Source organism: Neoarius graeffei, chromosome 5, assembly GCF_027579695.1.
Source record: "Neoarius graeffei isolate fNeoGra1 chromosome 5, fNeoGra1.pri, whole genome shotgun sequence".
NCBI classification, from domain to species: domain Eukaryota; kingdom Metazoa; phylum Chordata; class Actinopteri; order Siluriformes; family Ariidae; genus Neoarius; species Neoarius graeffei.
The window spans coordinates 75147171-75172600 of record NC_083573.1 but is presented as its reverse complement, the minus strand read 5'-3'; the positions used below and the strand labels follow the sequence as shown (position 1 = coordinate 75172600).

The window sequence follows — 25430 nt, the reverse complement described above, 5'->3', positions numbered from 1 at the left end:
TGGATTCGCTGCTGCAGGGAAGAAGAGGATGGAGCCGAGCAGTTTTCCTGGTCATGCGGAATTACGCGCGGGTTTCCACGCTTTTCCTCACTGCGCAAAATGATGATCTCGGCGCACAGAAACTTTTGTTGATCCTCCTCATCATCGCCTGAATTTCCGCTATGGCATGACACTGATGCACATCTCTGAGTCGGTAAGTAAGCTGTCTAAATGCAGATATATCAGTTCTTCAACACACACTGATCTCTCTTTTCCTCCTTTCCACCCGTGTTGCTTTTCTGTGTGGAGACTGTCTGTCACGACGCAGGAGCACAAAATCTGTATGTCAGATATTCTCCATCCTTGTTTTTTTTTTTTTAACATTAGTGATATAGGATATGGTTCCACTGTAAATGTGCATGCAAACACCAGAATAGTGAGCTGTGATCGAGCTCACACACATCACTGAGAGAGCCCATGCTCTGAGCACTGCCTCCACATTTCCTCTCCAAACCACTGATTCTAATGACAAACTGATTTGGGGGTTGGCTGTGGAAATCTCAGGCTGATCTACCGTATATCCAGGGAAAAGACCATCACCAATGTATAGAATTGATGAATATACATCCATCATCCATCCTTCTGCACACAGTCTCGGTGTGTCCTGTAGTTCCACCAGTGCAGAGTAAATGCAGACGGATGGTATAAGGAGCTTCATCAGAAGCAGCGAAGCACGTTATGTTTGGCTTCGTAGACATTAATAATTATCTGGATATTTTTTCCCATGTGCATGCTGGGACTCGAGCAGTTCATATGTGATCCTGTCACATCCATCGGTCCAGCACATCATGGTCATGTTCAGTGCATGAGAACATGTACTGTTGTGCACTCATGGTCTTTGTCGAAGCTCAAGAAATGATTTGACTTTTTATCAGGCTATTAGAACATTTTAAACAATAGTAAATAGACACTTTTAAGGCAACTTGATTATCTAATACTGTACACATGGCTGTATTATTTTTTAAAGAAATGTGAATCACAAAGGAGGGGTTTGTGCTGTTCCAACAGCGGTGTTATGAAAACTTGCAAATCTTGCAGCAGGATTTCTTTACGCTCTCTTGAGAAAGCAATCAAACGATTACACCAGAGAAGCTAATAAACATCCAGTCTGTTTCAGAGCTGATACTAACCTGAAACATCGACTCAACACAGGATCGGCTGTGCTGTTTTCTCCAGTTCATTCCGCTGACGTATGTTATCCTGTGAACACGTATTGTATTCACTGACAGCACAGGTCATGCACGTGAATGAATACAGGATATAACCAGTCTTAAAGCAAGCATCACTGCATCTGTAATGTTTCATATATCCTGGCAACAGAAGCTTGCAGACATTCAGCTAGCTCAGTTATTAAGAGGATGTCAATATTGAATATATACCAGATACAAAGCTCTGATAACTATAGCATACTGCAAATAGAAGTGGAGCATTTTTTTTCCTGTCTGTCATTCTATAAAATGCATGCTTTAGACAATTTTGAGGTCAAAAATTCAAGGGAAAAAAAAAAAGAAGAACAGTGAGAGGCTTCTTGGCAGCAGTAGCCAATCCCAGTAACCACCTGAGGTTGATCCTTTGAGCAGGGCTGATGGATTGTTTTGTGCTGGGAGAATTATGGCATGGTTTTATTCTTCACAATATCCCTTACAGAAAAACCACATGAACTTCACATGTGATTTCTCACATGTGAAATATGTGGAAAATGTGTTTTGCACATGGGAAACATGTTATTTGCACATGGGAAACGTGGTTTTGGCCCGATTTTCTGTGAATCACATGTGGGAATGTTTTACACATGTGGTAACGTTTTCCACGTGTGCTCTACATGGTAACACGTTACAAAATCTGATACCATGTATTCCACATGTGGTAGCATGTGATCACGTGAAATACATGGGAAATTCATGTTTCTTTCTGTAAGGGATATCACTCCCATGCAACAGTATCCAGTAAAGAAAAGAAGACGAACCTTTTCTCTGCCAGATATTTGATTGAGTGTTTCTTGAACATCGTAGTCTTGACAGAAAAGCAGAATAGTGGATAGAATATCTCATCTCATCTCATTATCTCTAGCCGCTTTATCCTGTTCTACAGGGTCACAGGCAAGCTGGAGCCTATCCCAGCTGACTACGGGCGAAAGGCGGGGTACACCCTGGACAAGTCGCCAGGTCATCACAGGGCTGACACATAGACACAGACAACCATTCACACTCACATTCACACCTACGGCCAATTTAGAGTCACCAGTTAACCTAACCTGCATGTCTTTGGACTGTGGGGGAAACCGGAGCACCTGGAGGAAACCCACGCGGACACGGGGAGAACATGCAAACTCCGCACAGAAAGGCCGTCGCCGGCCACGGGGCTCGAACCCGGACCTTCTTGCTGTGAGGCGACAGCGCTAACCACTACGCCACCGTGCCGCCCGTGGATAGAATATAGGATAGTAAACTAGCTCAAACTTCGTGTGTGTGTGTGTAGTGAGTTGACTGACCATGATCAGAGATCACTTGGAGTCGAATAGTAAAAAATCAGCAGTATCTCATGGCTATGTTTAATATTGAAATTAAAAGCATTTCTGCATGCACAATGCAACGACAACTCACAAGACTGGGATTCCAGACCACCACAAGTCACCAGAACAGCATCAGTGCACGTTGCCATGGTTTCTACATGTCTCTGGAATTATACTAGAGCAATGAACACCATTCTCTCGAAACATTTTGATGATATTGGCAACTGCTCTCTAAAACACCACTCCAAAACCTCCCATAAGTGTTCGATTGGGTGGGATGATCCTGGAAGAGACCACTCCCATAGAAATATTTTCTCGTCGGATACAAATGAATAGAAATGTTTTATCACAGAATAAGGCGATCAGTCTGAAGAACGGTGTATTGATTTGCAGTGACTCGTTCCTCTAAGGGGACAGGTGGACCCAAAACATGCCAGCAAAATGTCACGGCATAACAGTGCCACTGATTTTTCCTTTTATTTGTCACCTGTCTGTACATAAAACCTTTCAGAGTTCGCCCAAAGGGAACCCTTTAACCTTTATTTTTAAAAGTGTCAAGTGTAACTGATATCTGATTATATATTCATCACAATCTGTACTGTGTGACTTTCATCAGGAGCTCAATATCGAAACCCTATTGTTCTGTGTCTTCCAGAGGCGGATAGAGTTCTCTTTTGAGTTCAAGTTCTCTATAGGTTTCTAGCTCATGCCATCTTCTTGGCTCTGTCCTTTTGGCTTGCTCATTAGTCTTTCTAGACTAACTGCTTTGCGATAATGTACCGTTAAAAGTGCGATATAAATAACATGGAATCGAATTGAATTTGAACTCCAAATGTATATCACTTACAGTAGAATAATCGGGACCATAAGGGGGGTGAGCGAGCATGTACTTGTATCGCCATCAGCCGTCAGCTTAGATGAATAAATCAGTAAACTATCCTGCCATCATCTCCATTGTTTCTCTTATAACTGGAATGATATTAGATCCTTTATTCCGTGTCACATACAGTAATGCAATAATGTTTGTTCAGGGGTTGGAATGAATGTTTACGCTTTACCATCCCAATAGACAGTTTCATTTCCTGATTTATTCCTCCATGCTGACTGCATATCAAAGTAATCGTTCACACTATGACAACTCAAGGACACACACTTGTTCATGGCTAACGATTCACTGTAATAAAATGCATCATAATACATCACGTCATAACATTCACTGGCTGAGTTGGTGGTGAACGTTAGCTAGCTGCTGCATCTTCCTTGTGGGTGCTGAGGGTGGAGAATCTGTGTTTAGAACGGGTACAACGAGGGTAATTGTTAGTTTAATGATCGTGTTCTTTACTGGGGCATATTTCACTGCTCATTGAACTCTATACAAGTTTATCACTGCCATGTGGCACTGCCTCATTATTCGAATACACATACAGTACGTGAAGGGAGGGGAATATTGAGGTGTTTTTATTTGTTTCTGCCATTTCAAGAAAATGTATAAAAATGTTCGGATGTATAGTGGGGTCGCGTCTGCTGACCGGTGCACTTCAGAGGTATATAGTGTATATCCCTTTTCTGGATGACGTGTCACTCATACACATAGCCTAATGTAAATCAGTATTGAAAGTAAGGGCTGATATCACATCTCATTTGTTTTGTGCTGTTTGTGAATGGTGTCAAAACTCAGTCTCACTCATGTTTACTTCCATTACCTATAATGTGCCACTTGGGAATGTTTTCACTCTGCTTTAATAGATATGATGGATTGTAAATGCTACAGCATAACTTTATCCGCTCCTTCTCTATCGTTTTTATCTCTTCTCGTGCATTTGATTTCTCTCACCTCTCTGCTACCTGCGTCTCGAACGTCACATGTACAGGCTTCGGATTCATGCTGTGCATGGCTCGTCCTCTGACCTGTAAATCTCTGATATTGTCCTCAGGGGTGACTGTGAATTCATGTACCACCCCATCCTCTGACACTTTTTCATTAACTTTACACTTATTTTCTGCTGTTTGCTTTGAGGCAAGGAGGATATAGATCAGGGATGACCAATATACGGCCCACAGGCTGGGACTGGCCTAATAAAGTTTCTAATCCAGCCCACCTAATGAATACTGACTCTGAGTTTTAAATTAAAATCATCTTGTGGGAAAGTTTTAAAGAAAAAAAAAAAAGAGCCTGTCTCTATTACACTACAAAGGGCGTATTAATTTGCAATTTAGTGTGCCGGCAAGATGTGTTAAAGATATGTAAATCTTCATTCGCAAGCTAAACATTTTACACTGTAACCATGTCTCTTTTCAAAAGAACTATGTAAGGGGTTTCATAGGAATGGGACTAAATGTGTATGCAACTCTGGGAGTTAGATGGGATCGCAGCAGCAAATCTATTCCCTGATACTACACTGTTAGGTTAGTCAGTGAAAGAGGGCCAGGTTTAAATGGCGGTTTCCGCTCAATTCCTATCCATCCATCCATCCATCCATCATCTGTAGCCACTTATCCTGTCCTACAGGGTCGCAGGCAAGCTGGAGCCTATCCCAGCTGACTATGGGCGAAAGGCGGGGTACACCCTGGACAAGTCACCAGGTCATCGCAGGGCTGACACATAGACACAGACAACCATTCACACTCACATTCACACCTACGGTCAATTTAGAGTCACCAGTTAACCTAACCTGCATGTCTTTGGACTGTGGGGGAAACCGGAGCACCCGGAGGAAACCCACGTGGACACGGGGAGAACATGCAAACTCCACACAGAAAGGCCCTCGTCGGCCACTGGGCTCGAACCTAGAACCTTCTTGTTGTGAGGCGACAGTGCTAACCACTACACCACCGTGCCGCCCCTCAATTGCTACTGCTACTCAAATGAACTGTACTATGTATCTGTTGGAGTAATATTGTGATATTGGTACCACACAATGCAGCTCATGCTGACGTCTAAAAGTATTCAATTTAAAAGTGTTAATTTCCAGACCTGGAAAAGTATGGCAATTCAGAAAGCATTTTGGAAAAAGTATGCTTATTCTTTTGTGAACATAATATAGAGTCAAGACACTATGGTTCTTCAGCCCTGCGATGACCTGGCGACTTATCCAGGGTGTACCCCACCTCTCACTCATAGTCAGCTAGTATAGGCTCCAGCTTGCCCGCGACCCTGCAGAGGATACGTAAGTGGCTACAGATAATGGATAGATGGATGGCCACTATGGTTCTGTCCATATTGCTTTAGACATTTGTGGGTTTGTTTTGTTTTGTTTTGGCGGTATTGCATCCTCTCTAGCATCTCTAATGGCACATTTCATGGTTTTCCTCTTCATGATAGTGTTAGTGGACAGTGGAATTAATAGCCAGAAAACTGAATATAGAAAATATCAAAAAGAAAAGGAAAGAACATGGTATAAGCATGACTGCTTGGTATCTAAAAATATAGTACATTAATATTTTTGACCTGAGTAATTCCATCCTATCCATTCTCTGTAGCCGCTTTATCCTGTTCTACAGGGTCGCAGGCAAGCTGGAGCCTATCCCAGCTGACTACGGGCGAGAGGCGGGGTACACCCTGGACAAGTCGTCAGGTTATTGCAGGGCTGACACAGAGACACAGACAACCATTCACACTCACATTCACTTTAGAGCCACCAATTAGCCTAACCTGCATGTCTTTGGACTGTGGGGGAAACCGGAGCACCCGGAGGAAACCCACGCGGACACGGGGAGAACATGCAAACTCCACACAGAAAGGTCCTCGCTGGACACTGGGCTCGAACCCAGAACCTTCTTGCTGTGAGGCGACAGTGCTAACCACTACACCACCGTGCCGCCCCTGAGTAATTCCACGTTTCTTTATTCATTAAGAAAGACATAGTGGTCTATTCAGTGTGTTGCTGTTTGGAAAGCCTTTAATAGGGCTGCTGACGGTTGCCATTGCTTGATTTTATCTTTAAAACTTTTGACAGTTTTTGTCAAGGCTAAAGAGATGTATCTGATGTCATGCATGCCTTTAAGCACCATTTTCAGGGCTCCGGAGTGGTGCAACAGAAAAGAGTTGGCTATCATCCAGAGAGCCCTAGTTCGCATCCCAGTGATGCCACAGCCATCTGTGACCTGTGCTCTCAGGGACGGGTGGCCTCATTAATTACAGCGACACTAGCCAAATGGGGTGTCTATGAGCTCATGATAAGGAAGTGGACAGATAGTGCTTTCCTCCAAGTGTGCTACACTTTATGTTGCATAGGCAGGAGTTTGAAACGATGTGGCTAGTGCCATATGCCTGGGAGGGAGCATGTGATATCTTTTGCTTTCCCTGATTCGTAGCTGGGAGATCTGTCTGGTGAGTGGGAACTGGCCAACTGGAGAAAATTGGATGGGGGAAAAAAAAGCACCACTTTCCACATCTGCTCCTTGCTGGATGGTAAAGCATAGGAGGAATAAAAGCATGCCATAATTCCTCCAGTTTGAGACCACACCCCTGCTGCCTCCAGTACAAAGCAATCTATCAGCCCTGCTTTGGAGATCAACCTCAGACAATTTCACTAATTCTCTGTCTTTGTGTCGAAAAAATGCCGAGGAGGGGTACACTGAAAAACACGCTAGACTCTGTTCTTTAAATTACCATATTTGGAGCTAACAGAAAACAAAACTATGTAACTTGTTGGGCTTTGTTTATAAAGTTTTCCACCACTGTGGGGAAAAGGATTTAATGACTACTGCACCGTGGCAGTAGATTCCTCACCACAAATGAAGAAAAATGGCCACTGTATTCCCAGAAGGGAGCAGTTGTACTAGTGCCTGTGTGTCGCCCTGCTGCTTCAGGATTGATAGACCTCGCTTGTGGAAAGCCAAGTCCCCTGTTGGACGCTCTACTCAAAGATTTCAGTCTTGCAGTGAACACAATCACAACCATCAAATCTACACTTGCTATACAGAAATAGGAGTACATTTTACAGTCTTTATGTCTCATACACTACATAACTTAATGCCGTAACATCAATACATCTAGTTTCATACTGTAACACTTGAAGGGGTTTCGAGGGGCAATGAGGGAGGCAGGTTTGCAAAGGAGCTCTTTTATTTCTCTTTCACTTGCTTTTTAACAATTCTCTACACACATACAAACACCCATGGCTCCTTGTTGCTCAGCTCTTGCGCTCTCTCTCTGGTTACCACAGTCCCTGAAAACACAAAAAGACACCACTGAGTAGACTCCTGGTAATCAGACACAGGTGAGAATCATCATGTGTTACCTGCAGGTTCGACCCGCCCCCTGTCCATCCACAGCTGACACTTGACCACACTGACCACGCCCCCCAATTACTGATGATTGCAAAGTTTTTTCCAATCCAATCCTCCATGAGGGCGGCACGGTGGTGTAGTGGTTAGCGCTGTCGCCTCACGGCAAGAAGGTCCGGGTTTGAGCCCCGTGGCCAACGAGGGCCTTTCTGTGTGGAGTTTGCATGTTCTCCCCGTGTCCGCGTGGGTTTCCTCCGGGTGCTCCGGTTTCCCCCACAGTCCAAAGACATGCAGGTTAGGTTAACTGGTGACTCTAAATTGAGCGTAGGTGTGAATGTGAGTGTGAATGGTTGTCTGTGTCTATGTGTCAGCCCTGCGATGACCTGGCGACTTGTCCAGGGTGTACCCCGCCTTTCGCCCGTAGTCAGCTGGGATAGGCTCCAGCTTGCCTGCGACCCTGTAGAACAGGATAAAGCAGCTAGAGATAATGAGATGAGGTGAGAGTAACCTTTAAGAATACACAGACGTTAAATTAAATTTATGTTAAACACGGAATTTAATAAAATTGAGGTATAGCTTGTCTATAAGAACACTAAGAAGACAACTATAGAAAACATACCAGGCATACTCAACAGAAAATAGTCTGAAAATAAGTGGCCCTCTCATTCTCCAGACCTGATTTGAATAGGAAAGTGTCTAATAGTTAGGGCCTGGTCCTACACTAAAACTATACCTATAACCAGGGGTTCTCAACCTTTTCTATTGTAAGGCCCACATATTCATACTTGTAACGAGTCGGGGCCCATAAAAAAAGATCCCCAATTATTTTGGCTCATCTATTCTATTAGAATCTAATAATCTACTCTAAACTGTATTAACGAAATGCAACATCACTCCCTGTTACAGATGGGAGCCCAGTAATTAAATAAATGCAATAAAACAAACTGTTTTTAATTGCAGGTACAGTATTGTATTTAAAACTGTATGGATGTGTCAGAAGCCAACATAAAACCCTGCATGCAGGGCATTCTCACTCAAAATGGATTAATGATCCAAAAGTGGAGTCTGGGCAATTAACACAAGAACTTATTGCCATGTTTGTGTACAAGCAAGTTATTAAAATCAAGAAGGACACTCAAAAGAAGTGGATACAGAAACCACTCAATGGGATTAGATCCTTACACACTAACAAAGAAGGATTTTTCCTCTGAGTTGGAAAAATTATCCTTCCGGTGATTTCCCCAAAATCTCAAACTACCTGGTGTTGCAGACATCGTTCTACACGGACAAACAGATGAAAACCTGGAAGAGCATGGAGGCGAACAACTTTTTATATGTGGCTGGGTTAAAGATCTGGGGATCAGGACACTACAAGATAGACAGCGGTAGACGGATCTAAGTGCAGGAAGTGTGTTTATTAGCAGGCGTGAGTGATTTTTTACAAAAGCAAAACAGAAAGCAGAATATTTAAACAGTGTTATAAACATCGCTAGAAACAAATGTGACAGTGATAATGATAATGCTTCGCAAAGCCTCTGTGAAAACAACTTCCGTATCTGCACGTGATGACTGCGCTCAAATCAGTATCAGGTGTTTCCCATAATGACTGGGGTCCAAGCGCACACACAGCATGCTCCGTGAGCATGCACGGCCGCGACAGTCAAGTGTTCGCCTATTGTGTGACCACAACTTTTAGGTCATGTGTATATCGTCACCAAAATGCCTCATTTTCATCAAGAACCCATCGCAAAGCATCGTGAGCTGTAATGTGACTGTAGTGTAATGAGACGGATGACATCGGCTGCAGCCCAGTAATTTTTACTACTACGAGTAAAAAATTAACTTCAACTTGAAAAAAAATTTGCGGCCCACTAGATGGCTGCAGCCCAGTTGAGAAACACTGCCTATAACTACATCTATGACTATACGTATGCCTGAATTTAGTTCCAGTCTGGCGCAGTCACACCACAAATGTAATCCAGATTATAATATCGGTTGGTTCTGCCACTCAGGGAAATAAATGCATGCAACTTAGGAATAGTCATGGAAGTTTTTTCCAAGTAGTAGCACATTATTCCGGGTCATACTGTACAGCTTGGACTCCAAAACAACCCATGCACATGCTCCGGTGGTTGGTAAAATACGGATAGGTCACGGATTACGGAAATATAATAAAAAAGGATACAAAATACAGAGTGGTTACGGATTTTAATACGGATGCTAATAATTTATGGATCGGTCAGGGACATTTCAGTATATTACAGATTGGTTACCGATTTCATATGGATGATGCATCATGGATTAAAAAATTAAGAAGTCTAAAACAATTAAATGTTTGGACTGCCGAAGTTCATACATACAAGTTCATTAAAATACCTTGCCTGCATTTGTATGTTTACTTTATTAATTTACTATTGATAGTTCATGGAAAATCACATATCCGTGAATAAAAGATCCGTGCTTTGTATTATATTTTTTATTTTCCGTGAATCCGTATTCCATGACTTCATGAGGCAGCAAGGATGTACAAAGATGCCCAGGGAAAACAGCACATACTCAGACAACATCACATGTAAACAATTACCTGATTGATTGGTCAGATGTTTTATCAGATCAGGTTCAGGTCTGGAAAAATCGCTCCAGAAGCAATCTCATCGATACGGATAAACCCAGGCCTGGGCTGTAGGTATCGTTATCGATCTGGTGTGACCACCAACCACATCAACTGCAGGGGACCAATTTATTTATAGTTATCGTTACAGTTGTAGTTATAGTTATCGGTATTGTGGGACCGGGCCTTTACAGATGGGTGACAAAACAAATTAGTCACCAGAACAGCTTAAGTGTGCCTTAGTATAGACACTACACATCTCTGGAACTGTACTGGTGGGATGAACACCATTCTTCCAAAAGATCCCTCACTTGGTGTTTTGATGATGTTGGTAAAGATTGCCAAAATCATTCATTGGTTTTCAACTGGCTTGAAATCATCTGGTTACAAATTTCTTTGTCTTCATTTTCTCCTTGGTATGCAAATATTTATACTCAGCTTTTACTATATATCTATGTGAAAGCAGGTCTCTACTAAACCGAGAATATTCCAAAGCATATCTAATCAGTGTCTCGCTTCACAATCTTGTTCTGTTTACTCTGATAGTTTAGCAAATCGGAGAGAGATTAAATTGCTCCTCTGAGCCACTGTGTGATCCACCCTGTCTGTTATCATTAGCTGGATCTCTAGGTATCTTTTCAGACGTCTGTTTAGCAACCAGATGTTGTTGAAGAAAAGCTCATTTATCTATCCTCTGTGTGTTTCAAATGAGAAACTAATTGTGATATATTTGTACATTTGACATTAGAATATTTGAAAAATGATATAACCACTACCAAAATTAGAAATTGGGGATTAGTTATGAGATTTTTTTTCTTTAGACAGGAATGGGAGCATTTTGCATGGAAACACTCAGTTTTTAAAACCCAAAGCGAATAATAAGAAGACTTAGCTAAAAAAAATAAAAAAATAAATAAATAAACCATTTTCCCCATCATTAAACTCACTTGTGGGCCATGGCTGATGCAAGAACATGGAAAGGGGAGCATTCAGGCTTTATGTCAGAGTTAATACAGCACTACGATGACACAACATAGAATGAAACCACTGTATTAAAAATATACCTCAATCTTATACTGAACTGTCTATAAATGCTAAACAATAGTACAGGTTAATAGTCCTTCTTAAACCCTGACCTACAGTATCTGTACTAGCATGATGACATGTTTTTGATGGAAACTGGAAAGCACTTGCGCAAATCGCTTTGGATAAGAATGCTTGCCAAATGCTATAAATGTAAATGACACTGTACTCTGCACTCCAACCTTATGAGGTCTCTGTCTTGGAATTAGTGCTAAAGCACACTTTATCCTGGATATTTCCTTATGCAGCAGACATGCTTGAAGACAAGCCATGGTAGCGCAAAACCAACAGATCTCATCTCATCTCATCTCATTATCTCTAGCCGCTTTATCCTGTTCTACAGGGTCGCAGGCAAGCTGGAGCCTATCCCAGCTGACTACGGGCGAAAGGCGGGGTACACCCTGGACAAGTCGCCAGGTCATCACAGGGCTGACACATAGACACAGACAACCATTCACACTCACAGTCACACCTACGGTCAATTTAGAGTCACCAGTTAACCTAACCTGCATGTCTTTGGACTGTGGGGGAAACCGGAGCACCCAGAGGAAACCCATGCGGACACGGGGAGAACATGCAAACTCCGCACAGAAAGGCCCTCGCCGGCCACGGGGCTCGAACCCGGACCTTCTTGCTGTGAGGCGACAGCGCTAACCACTACACCACCGTGCCGCCCACCAACAGATCTGATTAGCAAAATTAATATAGCATTTTTTTTAAAAAACTGCTAAACCTGTTGTATATGCTATATGAGAGCTAAAGTAAAGGTTCCCTAGCAACAGATTAATCCAGTATACCAAGCTGGCTAGTTAACGAGCAAAAAAGCCTGCGAAGCTTCTTAATTTGTTTAATATTTAATGTGCTTGAAATACAGACCCCTTTTTGCCTTTGCATATTAATTATGTTCATTACTCATTAATCAACAAAGTCCACATTAAAAAAATAGCATCTTTTCCCTCTGGATTATTATACATATACAATGTAATTAAGGGCTGCGTGTAGTGTTATTTTGAGTAATTTAGACATGTACAGTACCAGTCAGAAGTTTGGACGCATCTTCTAATTCAATGTTTTTTACTTTTTTTTACTTTTTTTTTTAGTTTTATTAATTAAAAGACACTTCATGTCTTAAAGTAATGATGGATGTCGTTGCTCTTTACTTAGTTGAGCAGTTCTTGATATAATATGGATTACTACAGTTGTGTAATAGGGCTATTTACTGTATTTTTATTATTTACTATTTACTGTTTGATCTCAAACACATTAAGAAGGCAAAAAATTGCACTAATTAATTTTTAACGAGGCACGCCTGTTAATTAAAAAGCATTCCAGGTGATTACCTCATGAAGCTGGTTAAGATAATGCCAATAGTGTGCAAAGCATCATCAAGGTAAACGGTGGCTACTTTGAAGAATCTAAAATATGAGACATATTTTGTTTAACACTCTTTTTTGTTTACCACATGGTTCCATATGTGTCCCATATGTTATTTCATACTAACCCCATTTCCAGAAAAGTTGGGATATTTTCAAAAATGCAACATAAAGAAAATCTGTGATTTGTTAATTCACGCGAACATTTATTGACAAAAGTGCAAAGAAAATGAATAGTTTTACTGACCAACTTAATTGTGTTTTGTAAATATAAATGAAGTTAGAATTTGATGCCTGCAACACACTCAAAAAAGTTGGGACAGAGGCAAAATAAGACTGAAAAGTTTATAGGATATTCAAGTAACACAATTTTGGAAGATTCCACAATAAGCAAGTTAATTGGTAACATGATTGGGGCATCCACCAAAGGCTCAGTCTTTGCAAGCAAGAATGGGTCGTGTCTTACTCCTGTGTGTCGAAATCCATGAGAGAATTGTTAGTTAATTCAAAAAGAGCATTTCTCAACGCAAGATTTTAGGTCTTTCAAAATCTACAGTATATAATCTTGTGAAAAGATTCAGGGAATTCAGAGACATTTCAGTGTGTAAAAGGCAAGATCAGAAACCACTGTTGAATATGCGTGACCTTCGAGCCTTCAGACGGCACTGCCTGAGAAACTGTCATGCTAATGTAACAAATATAGCCACATGGACTTGGGAGAACCTCAGAAAACCGTTGTCACTTAACACAGTCCACTGCTGCATCCAGAAATGCAACCTGAAACTGTATTATGCAAGGAGGAAGCCATTCATTAATTCTATGCAGAAACACCACCGATTTCTCTGGGCCTGAACTCATCTCAGGTGACCCAAAAGACAGTGGGAATGTGTGCTGTGGTCAGATGAGTCAACATTTCAGCTTGTTTTCAGGAAAACTGGATGTCGAGTTCTCAGTGCCAAAAGTGAACACAATCATCCAGTTTGTTCTCAGATAAAGGTGCAAAAGCCAGCATGTGTGATGGTATGGGGGGCATCAAGTGCCCACGGCTTGTGTGAGTTGCATGTGTGTGATGGTACCATTGCTATATTGGGGTATATATTGGGATTTTGGAGAGACATATTCATTAAGGTGATGTCTCTTCCCAGGAAGTCCATGCTTATTTCAGCAGGACAATACCAGGCCTCACCCTGCACGGGCTACAACAGCATGGCTTCGTAGACAGAGTGCATGTGCTTGACTGGCCTGCTGCCAGTCCAGATCACGCTCCTACTGAGATTGTATGGCCCATCATGAAGAGGAGAATCAGACAACGACGACCACGGACTGTTGAGCAGCTGAAGTCTTGTATCAAGCAAGAATGGACAAAAATTCCAATTGCAAAACAGCAACAATTAGTATCCTCAGATTCCATATGATTAAAAAGTGTTATTAAAAGGAAAGGTGATGTAACACAGTGGTAATAATGCCACTGTCCCAACTTTTTTGAGTGTGTTGCAGGCATCAAATTCTCACTTCGTTTATAGTTACAAAATACAATTATGTTGATTAGTAAAACTATTGAATTTTTTCTTTGTACTTTTGTCAGTTAATTAAAGGTCCCCACAAATTAACAAATCACAGATTTTTGTTTTTATTGCATTTTGGAAAATATACCAACTTTTTGATGTCTTAAGTATTGTTCTACAGTGTAGGAAATAGTCAAAATACAGAAAATCCTATGAATGTGTAGGTGTGTCCAAACCTTTGACTGGCACTGTACATCTCTGTGCTTGGTCAGGCACAGATTAGTGGTATTACTGGTGTAGAGCTTCAGACTTGGACTTGTTGACTTCAGGCTAGAGATGATAAATGAGAACAGACAGGTTGGATGGCCCTGATGTGCCATTACGTGGCTCATGAGCAATATGTAGAAAGAGGCTCCTAGGGAGCCAGGACAAAGCTCTATTCCTCTTCCTGTTTTCTCTTAGATGCCATAATTCCATGTTTCCAGACTTTTGTCAGCTTTGTTCTTGCTTGGTAAATCTGAAAAGATTTCTCTTTTAAGCATGTCATCATTCTTATAAGCTGTTATAACACTGCCTATTTGGTTGTTTTTTGTCTCTTGGTGACTTTTTTCCCTTCTGTCGGGTCTATTTTCATGCTGGTACAAACATGCACCAGCATTTGCTGCTATAATGACAGTTTATTGCTAATTTGTATGGGTACAGGCAGCTCTTTCCTGATGGTACCCAGATGCTATTTTCATCGTCAGAAGAAATGAATGTGTATGCTCTAGCATGGGTGGAGTGGCACAACAGGGGATGTGACATTCAAAATTCACTGGTGCAGTGGTATTTTTAAATTTTGTTTGAGATCATTAGTTTGAATTGTTGACATGACATTATACAGAGAACATCATATAATTAATAGAATCAGTACAGTGTCCAACAAAAATCATAAAGACAACAAATTAGCAAATATAAACACGACATTGTAGAGTACACACACACACACACGCGCACACACACGACCAATGACCTTAAAGCGCACAAGAAGAACATTTTTAAAGGAGAACGGGGAATTGATTTGATTGGGCATCATAGCAGCATGACTAAACACACCTCTTGATAATGTATTATCTTAAATCAGCCTCCATATATAGTACATAGAAAATGTTTATATGTCATCTATATACATCGCCTTTTTTCCATCTCTTCACCTATCCATTTTGGCTGAACCTGTGTTCACTGTAGCCTCAGATTCCTGTTCTTGAGATTCTTTTTTGTTCACCTCAGTTGTAAAAAGTAGTAGACTGGTACCAAAATTCAAAAAAGTGCTTATTTAAGGAGTTAAAGGCATTTTTGAGACAAAGTCGGCAAACAGTCTTATTTTGTCAATTTGGGTGTGCCGAATTCAAATCTGCAATATGCCGAGCTCTATCTGACCTCTGTTGACTTCTAGAGGTCATTGAACTTTGGGCCTGTAATGCCGCTTTTCCACTACAAACGCGGCTGAGTCGGGCTGAGCCGTGCCGTGCTGAGTCGAGCTGAGCGGGGCTGTTGGAGTTGCATTTCGACTACAACCGCGCTGAACCGTGCTGGCTGGAAGTGGGTGGACACATTGGGTGGAGTTAGCGAAAGTGGGTGGACGTCACGTGATGTCGTTAAGCAGCGCAAACAGTGACATCAGTGATCTTTTAAGCGGTAGTCTCACGACCCGAATAGTAAACAATAAACATGGACATGGAGTCATTAGTGTTGCTGGTCTTGGTGCTGTGGCTTGTTGTCACCGACAACGCCAACAGATACCGACAAGAGCGTATAGATGAGGCGAGGCGCATAAGGCTTCAGAAATTCTCATAATTCGTAATTCTCCTTCTTCCGGGTTTACGGTGTTTACAGATCCCAGCGTGCTCGCGGGGCGTGTGTGGGCATGTGAGGACACTCCTCCTCACCAATCAGTGCACAGGGGAGTGTCTGCTCACACCCCCAGCCTCACTCGGCTCGCTTTGGCTCGCTTCAGCCCCACTCCAAAACCGTGCGAGTTTTAGGGGCTAAGCAGGGCTGAAGCGAGCTGAGTCGTGCTGTTTTTTGGTTGTCGAAACGCGAGCCGTGTCGGGCTGAAGTGAGCTGAAGTGAGCTGAAAAAGGGTAGTGGAAAAGGGCCATAAATGTCTCAGCTGAACCCAGTTTCTCAGCTTTCTAAGGAATGAAATGTACTAAAATGATTAATGAAGTTAGCAAATGGCCTTGTTTGTTAAATGTTTGGGTGCTGAATTCATTTTTCATTTGTAAAACGACATATGACCTCTGATAACCTCAAGGTCATTAAACTTGGCCTATAGGCCTATGCATTTAACGGCATTTTTAAACTGACTTTACTCCCCCAAAAAGAATATGAACAGACAAAAAACAAATAGAAAGGAACAAATACAACATTAAATGCCAGTCCATGTACATGTGACTTACTTTTCACAATGAGAATGCCTAGGCGATCACCTTACATAACATTGCATTACATTTAGCGGTTATTGTTTATACAAAGCTACTGAAAAAAGGACAGATTCAGCAGCATACAAAATGTGGGGGCATACAGGGTATACAGGTTAATCAGGGTTAGGATATATGAGAGTTTTTTTCTTTGTTGTTTGTTTTTTGTAAAGGCTTTACCCCGTTTAAAACAAAACAAACAACAAAGAAAAAAACTCTCATATATCCTAACCCTGATTAAGCTGTATACCCTGTATGCCCCCACATTTTGTATGCTGCTGAATCTGTCCTTTTTTCAGTAGCTTTGTATAAACAATAACCGCTAAATGTAATGCAATGTTATGTAAGGTGATCGCCTAGGCATTCTCATTGTGAAAAGTAAGTCACATGTACATGGACTGGCATTTAATGTTGTATTTGTTCCTTTCTATTTGTTTTTTGTCTGTTCATATTCTTTTTGGGGGAGAAAAGTCAGTTTAAAAATGCCGTTAAATGCATAGGCCTATAGGCCAAGTTTAATGACCTTGAGGTTATCAGAGGTCATATGTCGTTTTACAAATGAAAAATGAATTCAGCACCCAAACATTTAACAAACAAGGCCATTTGCTAACTTCATTAATCATTTCAGTACATTTCATTCCTTAGAAAGCTGAGAAACTGGATTCAGCTGAGACGTTTACAGGCCCAAAGTTCAATGACCTCTAGAGGTCAACAGAGGTCAGACAGAGCTCGGCATATTGCAGATTTGAATTCGGCACACCCAAATTGACAAAATAAGACTGTTTGCCGACTTTGTCTCAAAAATGCCTTTGAGTGTCACAATTCTGGACTTTGGTACCAGTCTATAGTTATTTTAGTTACCATAGACTTTCTGTCACATCTCAAAAACAAGTCATTTCCTCCCACAGATTTGCCACTCACTGGATGCTTTTTGGCAGCACGGTGGTGTAAGTGGTTAGCACTGTTGCCTCACAGCAAGAAGGTTCTGGGTTTGCGGCCAGCGGGGGCCTTTCTGTGTGGAGTTTGTATGTTCTCTGTGGGTTTCTTCCAGGTGCTCTGGTTTCCCCTACAGTCCAAAGACATGCAGGTTAGGCTAATTGGTGGCTCTAAATTGTCCGTAGGTGTGAATGGTTGAGAGGAGAAAACCTCTATTATTATAATAATCCAGTAGAAGGCAACGGGAAACCACTACTGTAATGTTCCCTAGACACTTTGATGGCTGAAGCCGACAGAGCGGCCACGCCACTGTAATGATATGGATGGTTTTTTTTGTTTTGTACACTGTTCAGTGTAAACTCGAGAGACTGTTGTGTGTGAAAATCCCAGGAGAGCAGCAGTTTCTGAAATACTTAAACCAGCACTTCTTGCACCAACAACAATGCAACAGCTACAGACATTACCTTGTTTTTCAGTTCTGATGTTTGATGGGAACATTAACTGAAGCTCCTGACCTGTATTGGCATGATTTTATGCAATGCACTGCTGCCACGTGATTGGTTAATTGGATAACTGTATGACTGTGCATGTGTACAGGTGTTCCTAATAAAGTGGGTAGCAAGTCTCTCACACACACACACACACACACACACACAGTGGTGCTTGAAAGTTTGTGAACCCTTTAGAATTTTCTATATTTCTGCATAAATATGACCTAAAACATCATCAGATTTTCACACAAGTCCTAAAAGTAGATAAAGAGAACCTAGTTAAACAAATGAGAGAAAAATATTATACTTGGTCATTTATTTATTGAGGAAAATGATCCAATATTATATATCTGTGAATGGCAAAAGTATGTGAACCTCTAGGATTAGCAGTTAATTTGAAGGTGAAATTAGAGTCAGGTGTTTTCAATCAATGGGATGACAATCAGGTGTGAGTGGGCACCCTGTTTTATTTAAAGAACAGGGATCTATCAAAGTCTGATCTTCATAACACATGTTTGTGGAAGTGTATCATGGCACGAACAAAGGAGGTTTCTGAGGACCTCAGAAAAAGCGTTGTTGATGCTCATCAGGCTGGAAAAGGTTACAAAACCATCTCTAAAGAGTTTGGACTCCACCAATCCACAGTCAGACAGATTGTGTACAAATGGAGGAAACTCAAGACCATTGTTACCCTCCCCAGGAGTGGTCGACCAACAAAGATCACCCCAAAAGCAAGGCGTGTAATAGTCGGCGAGGTCACAAAGGACCCCAGGGTAACTTCTAAGCAACTGAAGGCCTCTCTCACATTGGTTAATGTTAATGTTCCTGAGTCCACCATCAGGAGAACACTGAACAACAATGGTGTGCATGGCAGGGTTGCAAGGACAAAGCCACTGCTCTCCAAAAAGAACATTGCTGCTCATCTGCAGTTTGCTAAAGATCATGTGGACAAGCCAGAAGGCTATTGGAAAAATGTTTTGTGGACAGATGAGACCAAAATAGAACGTTTTGGTTTAAATGAGAAGCATTATGTTTGGAGAAAGGAAAACACTGCATTCGAGCATAAGAACCTGATCCCATCTGTGAAACATGGTGATGGTAGCATCATGGTTTGGGTCTGTTTTGCTGCATCTGGGCCAGGATGGCTTGCCATCATTGATGGAACAATGAATTGTGAATTATACCAGCAAATTCTAAAGGAAAATGTCAGAACATCTGTCCATGAACTGAATCTCAAGAGAAGGTGGGTCATGCAGCAAGACAACGACCCTAAGCACACAAGTCGTTCTACCAAAGAATGGTTAAAGAAGAATAAAGTTAATGTTTTGGAATGGCCAAGTCAAAGTCCTGACCTTAATCCAATCGAAATGTTGTGGAAGGACCTGAAGCGAGCAGTTCATGTGAGGAAACCCCACCAACATCCCAGAGTTGAAACTGTTCTGTACGGAGGAATGGGCTAAAATTCCTCCAAGCCAGTGTGCAGGACTGATCAACAGTTACCGAAAACGTTTAGTTGCAGTTATTGCTGCACAAGGGGGTCACACCAGATACTGAAAGCAAAGGTTCACGTACTTTTGCCACTCACAGATATGTAATATTGGATCATTTTCCTCAATAAATAAATGACCAAGTATAATATTTTTGTCTCATTTGTTTAACTGGGTTCTCTTTATCTACTTTTAGGACTTGTGTGAAAACCTGATGATGTTTTAGGTCATATTTATGCAGAAATATAGAAAATTCTAAAGGCATCACAAACTTTTAAGCACCACTGTTTATATGCAATCTTGTGCTTTATTTTTGCAGTCATGCTATGATAATGATAAACGGGTTTTCACATTATTTAGCACTTAAACTCCATCCCTACAGAATTCCGATAGCATGTGAAGAATTACCTCTCCTACAGCAAAATATTCCCAGAAGCCATATTAGAACATTTCACATAATTTGTCACTTTTATGAAGAGCACAGATGTGGTCATCACTTTTGTGTCAAGGTAGTTTGTAGTTGTGCATTACATCATGTGTGCAGACACATCTGTCTGGGTGGCAGAGTATAAGTGCTCTCCTGGGCTCCCACACACAGCTGCTAATTTGGCTCACTCTCCAGGTCTGTGTGAGACACCATGTCACTATATTGCACACACACACACACGTTCACAGTGACAATTCCTCTATGCTTTTAGTCCTCACTTTCACACACTAAATGAACAGATTTCTTCTCATCTGCTCAGCTAGCATGACTTTTCAGATATCGTTTATCTGTCGTGAGATTATGTACTCCTGCACAAAGCCTCCCCTCCAACCACCACTAGGTCTGATAGGTCTGATTCGATACTGTGCCTCTTTTACTGTATATCGGGAAATGACAACATGTGTGTGGTGTGGTAAAATTATATTCTAAATATAACCATGGGTTAAAATGGCTTGTAAATTGGGAGCCATATGTCTCACATTGCTAGCAATGGAAGAACAGTTCAAGTCATATGGATTTCAGATACCTTTGCTGAACCAAACTGCCTCTGAATGAAAAATGCGTAGGTGAACATGCGCTTGCATGGCGCTCTGCAATGGATTGTGATCTCGCTGAGGGTGTATTTCCGCCTCATGCTTAATGTTCCCAGCATAGACCATGAATCCACCATGACTCTAACAAGAATAAAGCAGTTACAGAAGGTAAATGAGTTACATGGAGTTCTCACAATTGAATATCAATCAAAGATGTATGATATAGTAAGCCTTTAAGCTAGCAAAATGAACACACGCACATTTTAATAATCAAATTGTATTCAGACATCAGTTAACAATCACCTTGACTGCAGGAATAAAATAATTTCTCAAAAGCAGTGTGGTACTGTATTACTCTATTCTCTATGAAATTATTATTATTATTATTATTATTATTATTATTATTATTATTATTATGCCATGCTATGGTATACAATTCTGCTTGCTTTATAATTGCTTGTCCTCTGTGTTACGCTGCAACTAAACCCCTAAACATAAGTATTTATGTGTCTACATTATGTGTACAAATTACTGCTTTGGTTATGTTTTGAAAATAAGAATTATTATTATGTTTTAACGAGGGCGGCACGGTGGTGTAGTGGTTAGCACTGTCGTCTCACAGCAAGAAGGTCCTGGGTTTGAGCCCAGTGGCCGGCGAGGGCCTTTCTGTGTGGAGTTTGCATGTTCTCCCCGTGTCTGCGTGGGTTTCCTCTGGGTGCTCCGGTTTCCCCCACAGTCCAAAGACATGCAGGTTAGGCTAATTGGTGGCTCTAAATTGACCGTAGGTGTGAATGTGAATGGTTGTTTGTCTCTATGTGTCAGCCCTGTGATGACCTGGCGACTTGTCCAGGGTGTACCCCGCCTCTCGCCCATAGTCAGCTGGGATAGGCTCCAGCTTGTCTGTGACCCTGTAGAACAGGATAAGCAGCTACAGATAATGGATGGATGTTTTAACGATTGACTGAAAAACTGCTTCTTTGTCAAGGTAGTTAGGGCTTGCATTATACACTACATGGCCAAAAGTTTGGGGGCACCTGACCATTACACCCATATGTGTTTGTTAAACATGTCATTCCAGATTTAGTCCCCCTTTGATGGTATAATAACCTCTACTCTTCTGGGAAGACTTTCCACTAGATTGTGGAGTGTTGCTGTGGGGATTTATCCATTTAGTTATAAGAGCATTAGTGAGGTCGGGCATTGATGTCGAATGAGAAGGCCTGGCACATAGTCAACATTCCAGTTCATCTCAAAAGCGATCACTGGGGTTGATGTCAGGGCTCTGTGCAGAATACTCAAGTTCTTCCACATCAACCTTGGAAAAATGTCTTAATGGACCTCACTTTGTACACATGGGCAATGTCATGCTGTAATATTTTTGGTGAAGGGAACTCTTAATGCTGCAGCATACAAAGGCTTCCTGTACAATTGTGCACTTCCAACCGTATAGCAACAGTTTGATGATAAGGTATGCACATATATTTGGCCATGTAGTATATATACGCTTCTGTGTAAGGATTCAAGTTATTTAAAATATATTAAACTTGTGAATATAGTATGTTTACTGTATATATCTGAATAGTGATTACTGTCAGTCTGATTCTTGCTCTGTCTTTCTGTCAAACACAGGATGATTAGTTGAGCACCAGTTCGGGCCTCATTATGATTGCTACTGGAGGCCTCCTGCGAATCTCAGCAAGACGCCAAGATTCCCTCCGTGCCAAAAATCGGGCAGAGAACAAGCGCAAGAGAAAAGCCAAAAAGAAGAGAAAGAATGAGGTGGTGGTGGTGAAGGGCAAATTGAAGCTCTGTTCAGTCTCTGGGCTGATTGCTGCACTGGGCATTATTGTGCTGCTTGTTGGGATTGCATTGGCTGTACTAGGCTACTGGCCTAAAGGAAGTCCGCTTTACCCAGGACTGCTCACAGTTAAGGGCTTACAGAAACCAGCCTGGGTCAATGACAGAGAAGGACCCAAAGCAGTGAACTGGACCAACAGTGATAAGATTATTCATCAGCTGGAAAAAAATGTTACAAGCTTGAATTATGCTAATGGCACAACTGAGGAATTGCCAAAGTTGGGCGTCTTTGCTGAGTTTTTAAACAGACACTTACATTCAGACAAACTAAAAGTGTTTGGACCATTGATTATGGGCATTGGTATATTTCTGTTTATTTGTGCAAATGCAGTCCTGCACGAAAACAGGGACAAAAAGACAAAAATCATTAACCTTAGGGACATTTATTCAACTGTTATTGACATTCACAGTTTGCGATCCAAGGACAATGCTTCACTCAATGGATTTGTGAACTATATGCAATCAAAGGGGGTAGAAGGCAATCCAAGTTCTGTATACAATGCTGCTGTGCTAGCAAAGGGCTCATGGCCATCTTCAGACTCTTTCAAACAGGACCAGGACAGCCTACCCTCATCCAGAAAGTCATCTACTGGCAAACTGGAAGACTTACCTTTGGATAGTCTTGCCATCACAGACACAGTGTATAGCATTTGCAGGGATCAGTCACCAGAAGCCAAGCAATGGGAGACCAAAACTATTGTGACCTCCTCAGTCAATGCTTTCACACTACCATTGATTAGGCTCAACCGCAGGGCAGCAGAAAACAGAAGGGGTTCAGATAAAACCGGGGAGATCAGAAGTGAATGTCTGGACTCGGATGCTATTCATCAATGCTTGGAGTCTCTAGTGGCATCAGGGAGCATCACCAAAGCCAAAGTGAAGACTCCTCAAACTCTAACCATTCTTTCCCAAGACTCAGTGGAAGTTTATAAGGGTAGCGACAGTCTGCATGAGATGCCACACCTCTCCCTTCAAGGCTCTCGGGTGCAACTCCTTCCTGCATCCCCTAGCCCTAAAGTGACAGGCTCTCATCTGTCCTTAAGTGCCCTATCAGACTACTCCAGGTCCATTGACTTGGGAATCTGCCCATCCACCCCTGTGGACCGGCATATGGAGCGAACCAGGCGACGTAGCTGTCCTCGACTAGAGGGCCCAAACAGTGGGGGTTATATCAAACTTGAGGGTCTTGGAGGGGAATCTTTTGAGTCCACTGATATGACAAGTTTTAGTCCTGGAAGTTCTTCTGAACTTTTATCTAAAGGGCAAGATTTAAAAAGTCCCCTTGTCCAAGAGGAAGGTGCCTCCAATGAACCTGCCCATAACATGATCAGACGTTACTCAAACAAAGAAAAACTGGTGATGATTTCCCAATCAGACACTACTTTAGAGGACCTGGAAATAGAGAGTGTAGAACTCTAAGTGAACCACCAGATTGGATCAGTAAACTTGCAAGCTGAGGTTTAACAGAGACATTACATACTAAAGTCATTACAACAATGGATATTTTCCCTTTTGCTCTTATGGTGAAAATGGATACATTAACTTGTTGTACTGCCTTGGGTACTACAGTAATGAATATATTATCTTCCTTTCTTTGGAATTACATTTAATGCCTTCCCAGACCAAGAATGAAATTTAAAAAAAGAAAACTTGCATTGCAGAGAAGAGTATTAAAAACATGCTGGCATGCCAGGAACATTTATAATTGATATTTAATAAGCAAAGCAAAAATGAGGAAAAGGGGGAAAAAACACCCTGAATTTTGAAGTGTGGTAGCACATCTCTACAAGGTTCCATTTTTGTATTTACAGTAGAAAAAAAAAAGGTATGTGGCTGTTCCACCTCTTCACCAGTGTGTTTCTTTCTAGTTAATTAATGGGGAGTTGCTGTCTCAACAGCATGTATTTTATACTGTAGTGTCCTTGCACCTTTTTTTTAATTAACCAGATTAATGGTTTTAATGGTTTGACTTGATACTTAGCAATATCTTATTTCAAATGTCATCTGCCTGCGGAAGACGCGTTACGTTTGCATTTGACTGGGGAAGAAAAGTTTTTATTTCAATTGTATGTTTCTTTTTTAGATGTCTTGCCTGTTTAGAAATGGCTGTAATGCTTTGTGCCTGAATTCTGAATTAAGTCCACCCTCTAGCACAATGACATATTGTCAGAATCATAAACATCTACTCAAACCATCTTTATTCCCTTGAAATGTTCCTGAATTCTTGATTTTTTTTTTGTAACTGATTATAAGTGTATAATAGTATGTTGAATCATGCCATCTTAAAAGTGTTCCTTGTATCAAAAACACAAATTCACAACCTTCATATGTTTCAGTATTTTCTCAAATATAAACTAGATTCATGAAACTGATGTCAAAGTAGTCTTTGAGATTCTGGTATTGAAACACCACCACACAACGTCCCGATTTCACCCGATTTTACAATATGTTAAAGCAATGAATATAGACTACACCTAAAAGCCCTCTGTTTTTCATCAGGATGTGTGCAGGATGTGTGCAGTCTGTATACGCTTTTCTAAGACGCAGTTTCCAAAAAAGTCAGGACACTGTGTAAAACGTACATAGAAACAGAATGCAATTATTTGGAAATCATGGAAATCCTATATTTTTTTGAAAATAGTACAAAGACAACATATCAAATGTTGAAACTGAGAAATATTCTTGTTTTTGGAAAAATGTATGCTCATTTTGAATTTAGTGCCAGCAACATGTTTCAAAAACAAAACAAAAAACTAATTAGGTTAATTGGCAACAGGTCAGTAATATGATTAGGTATAAAAAGAGCATCCCAGAGAGGCTGAGAC

At 41.3% G+C, this 25430-nt stretch overlaps 1 protein-coding gene across 1 annotated transcript; it reads left to right on the top strand.

Moving 5' to 3' along the window:
• On the top strand, positions 1 to 24165 carry tmem200ca (transmembrane protein 200C, genome duplicate a). Its single transcript, XM_060920702.1, has 2 exons — positions 1 to 193; positions 22378 to 24165. Exon 2 carries the CDS (start codon positions 22411 to 22413, stop codon positions 24022 to 24024), a length of 1614 nt encoding a protein of 537 aa, XP_060776685.1. The 5' UTR covers positions 1 to 193; positions 22378 to 22410; the 3' UTR covers positions 24025 to 24165.
• Positions 24166 to 25430: the final 1265 nt, after the last annotated feature.

What these genes read in the sequence shown, in the direction of transcription:
- tmem200ca (XM_060920702.1), top strand. Translation starts at nt 22,411, where the DNA reads ATGATTGCTACTGGAGGCCTCCTGCGAATCTCAGCAAGACGCCAAGAT.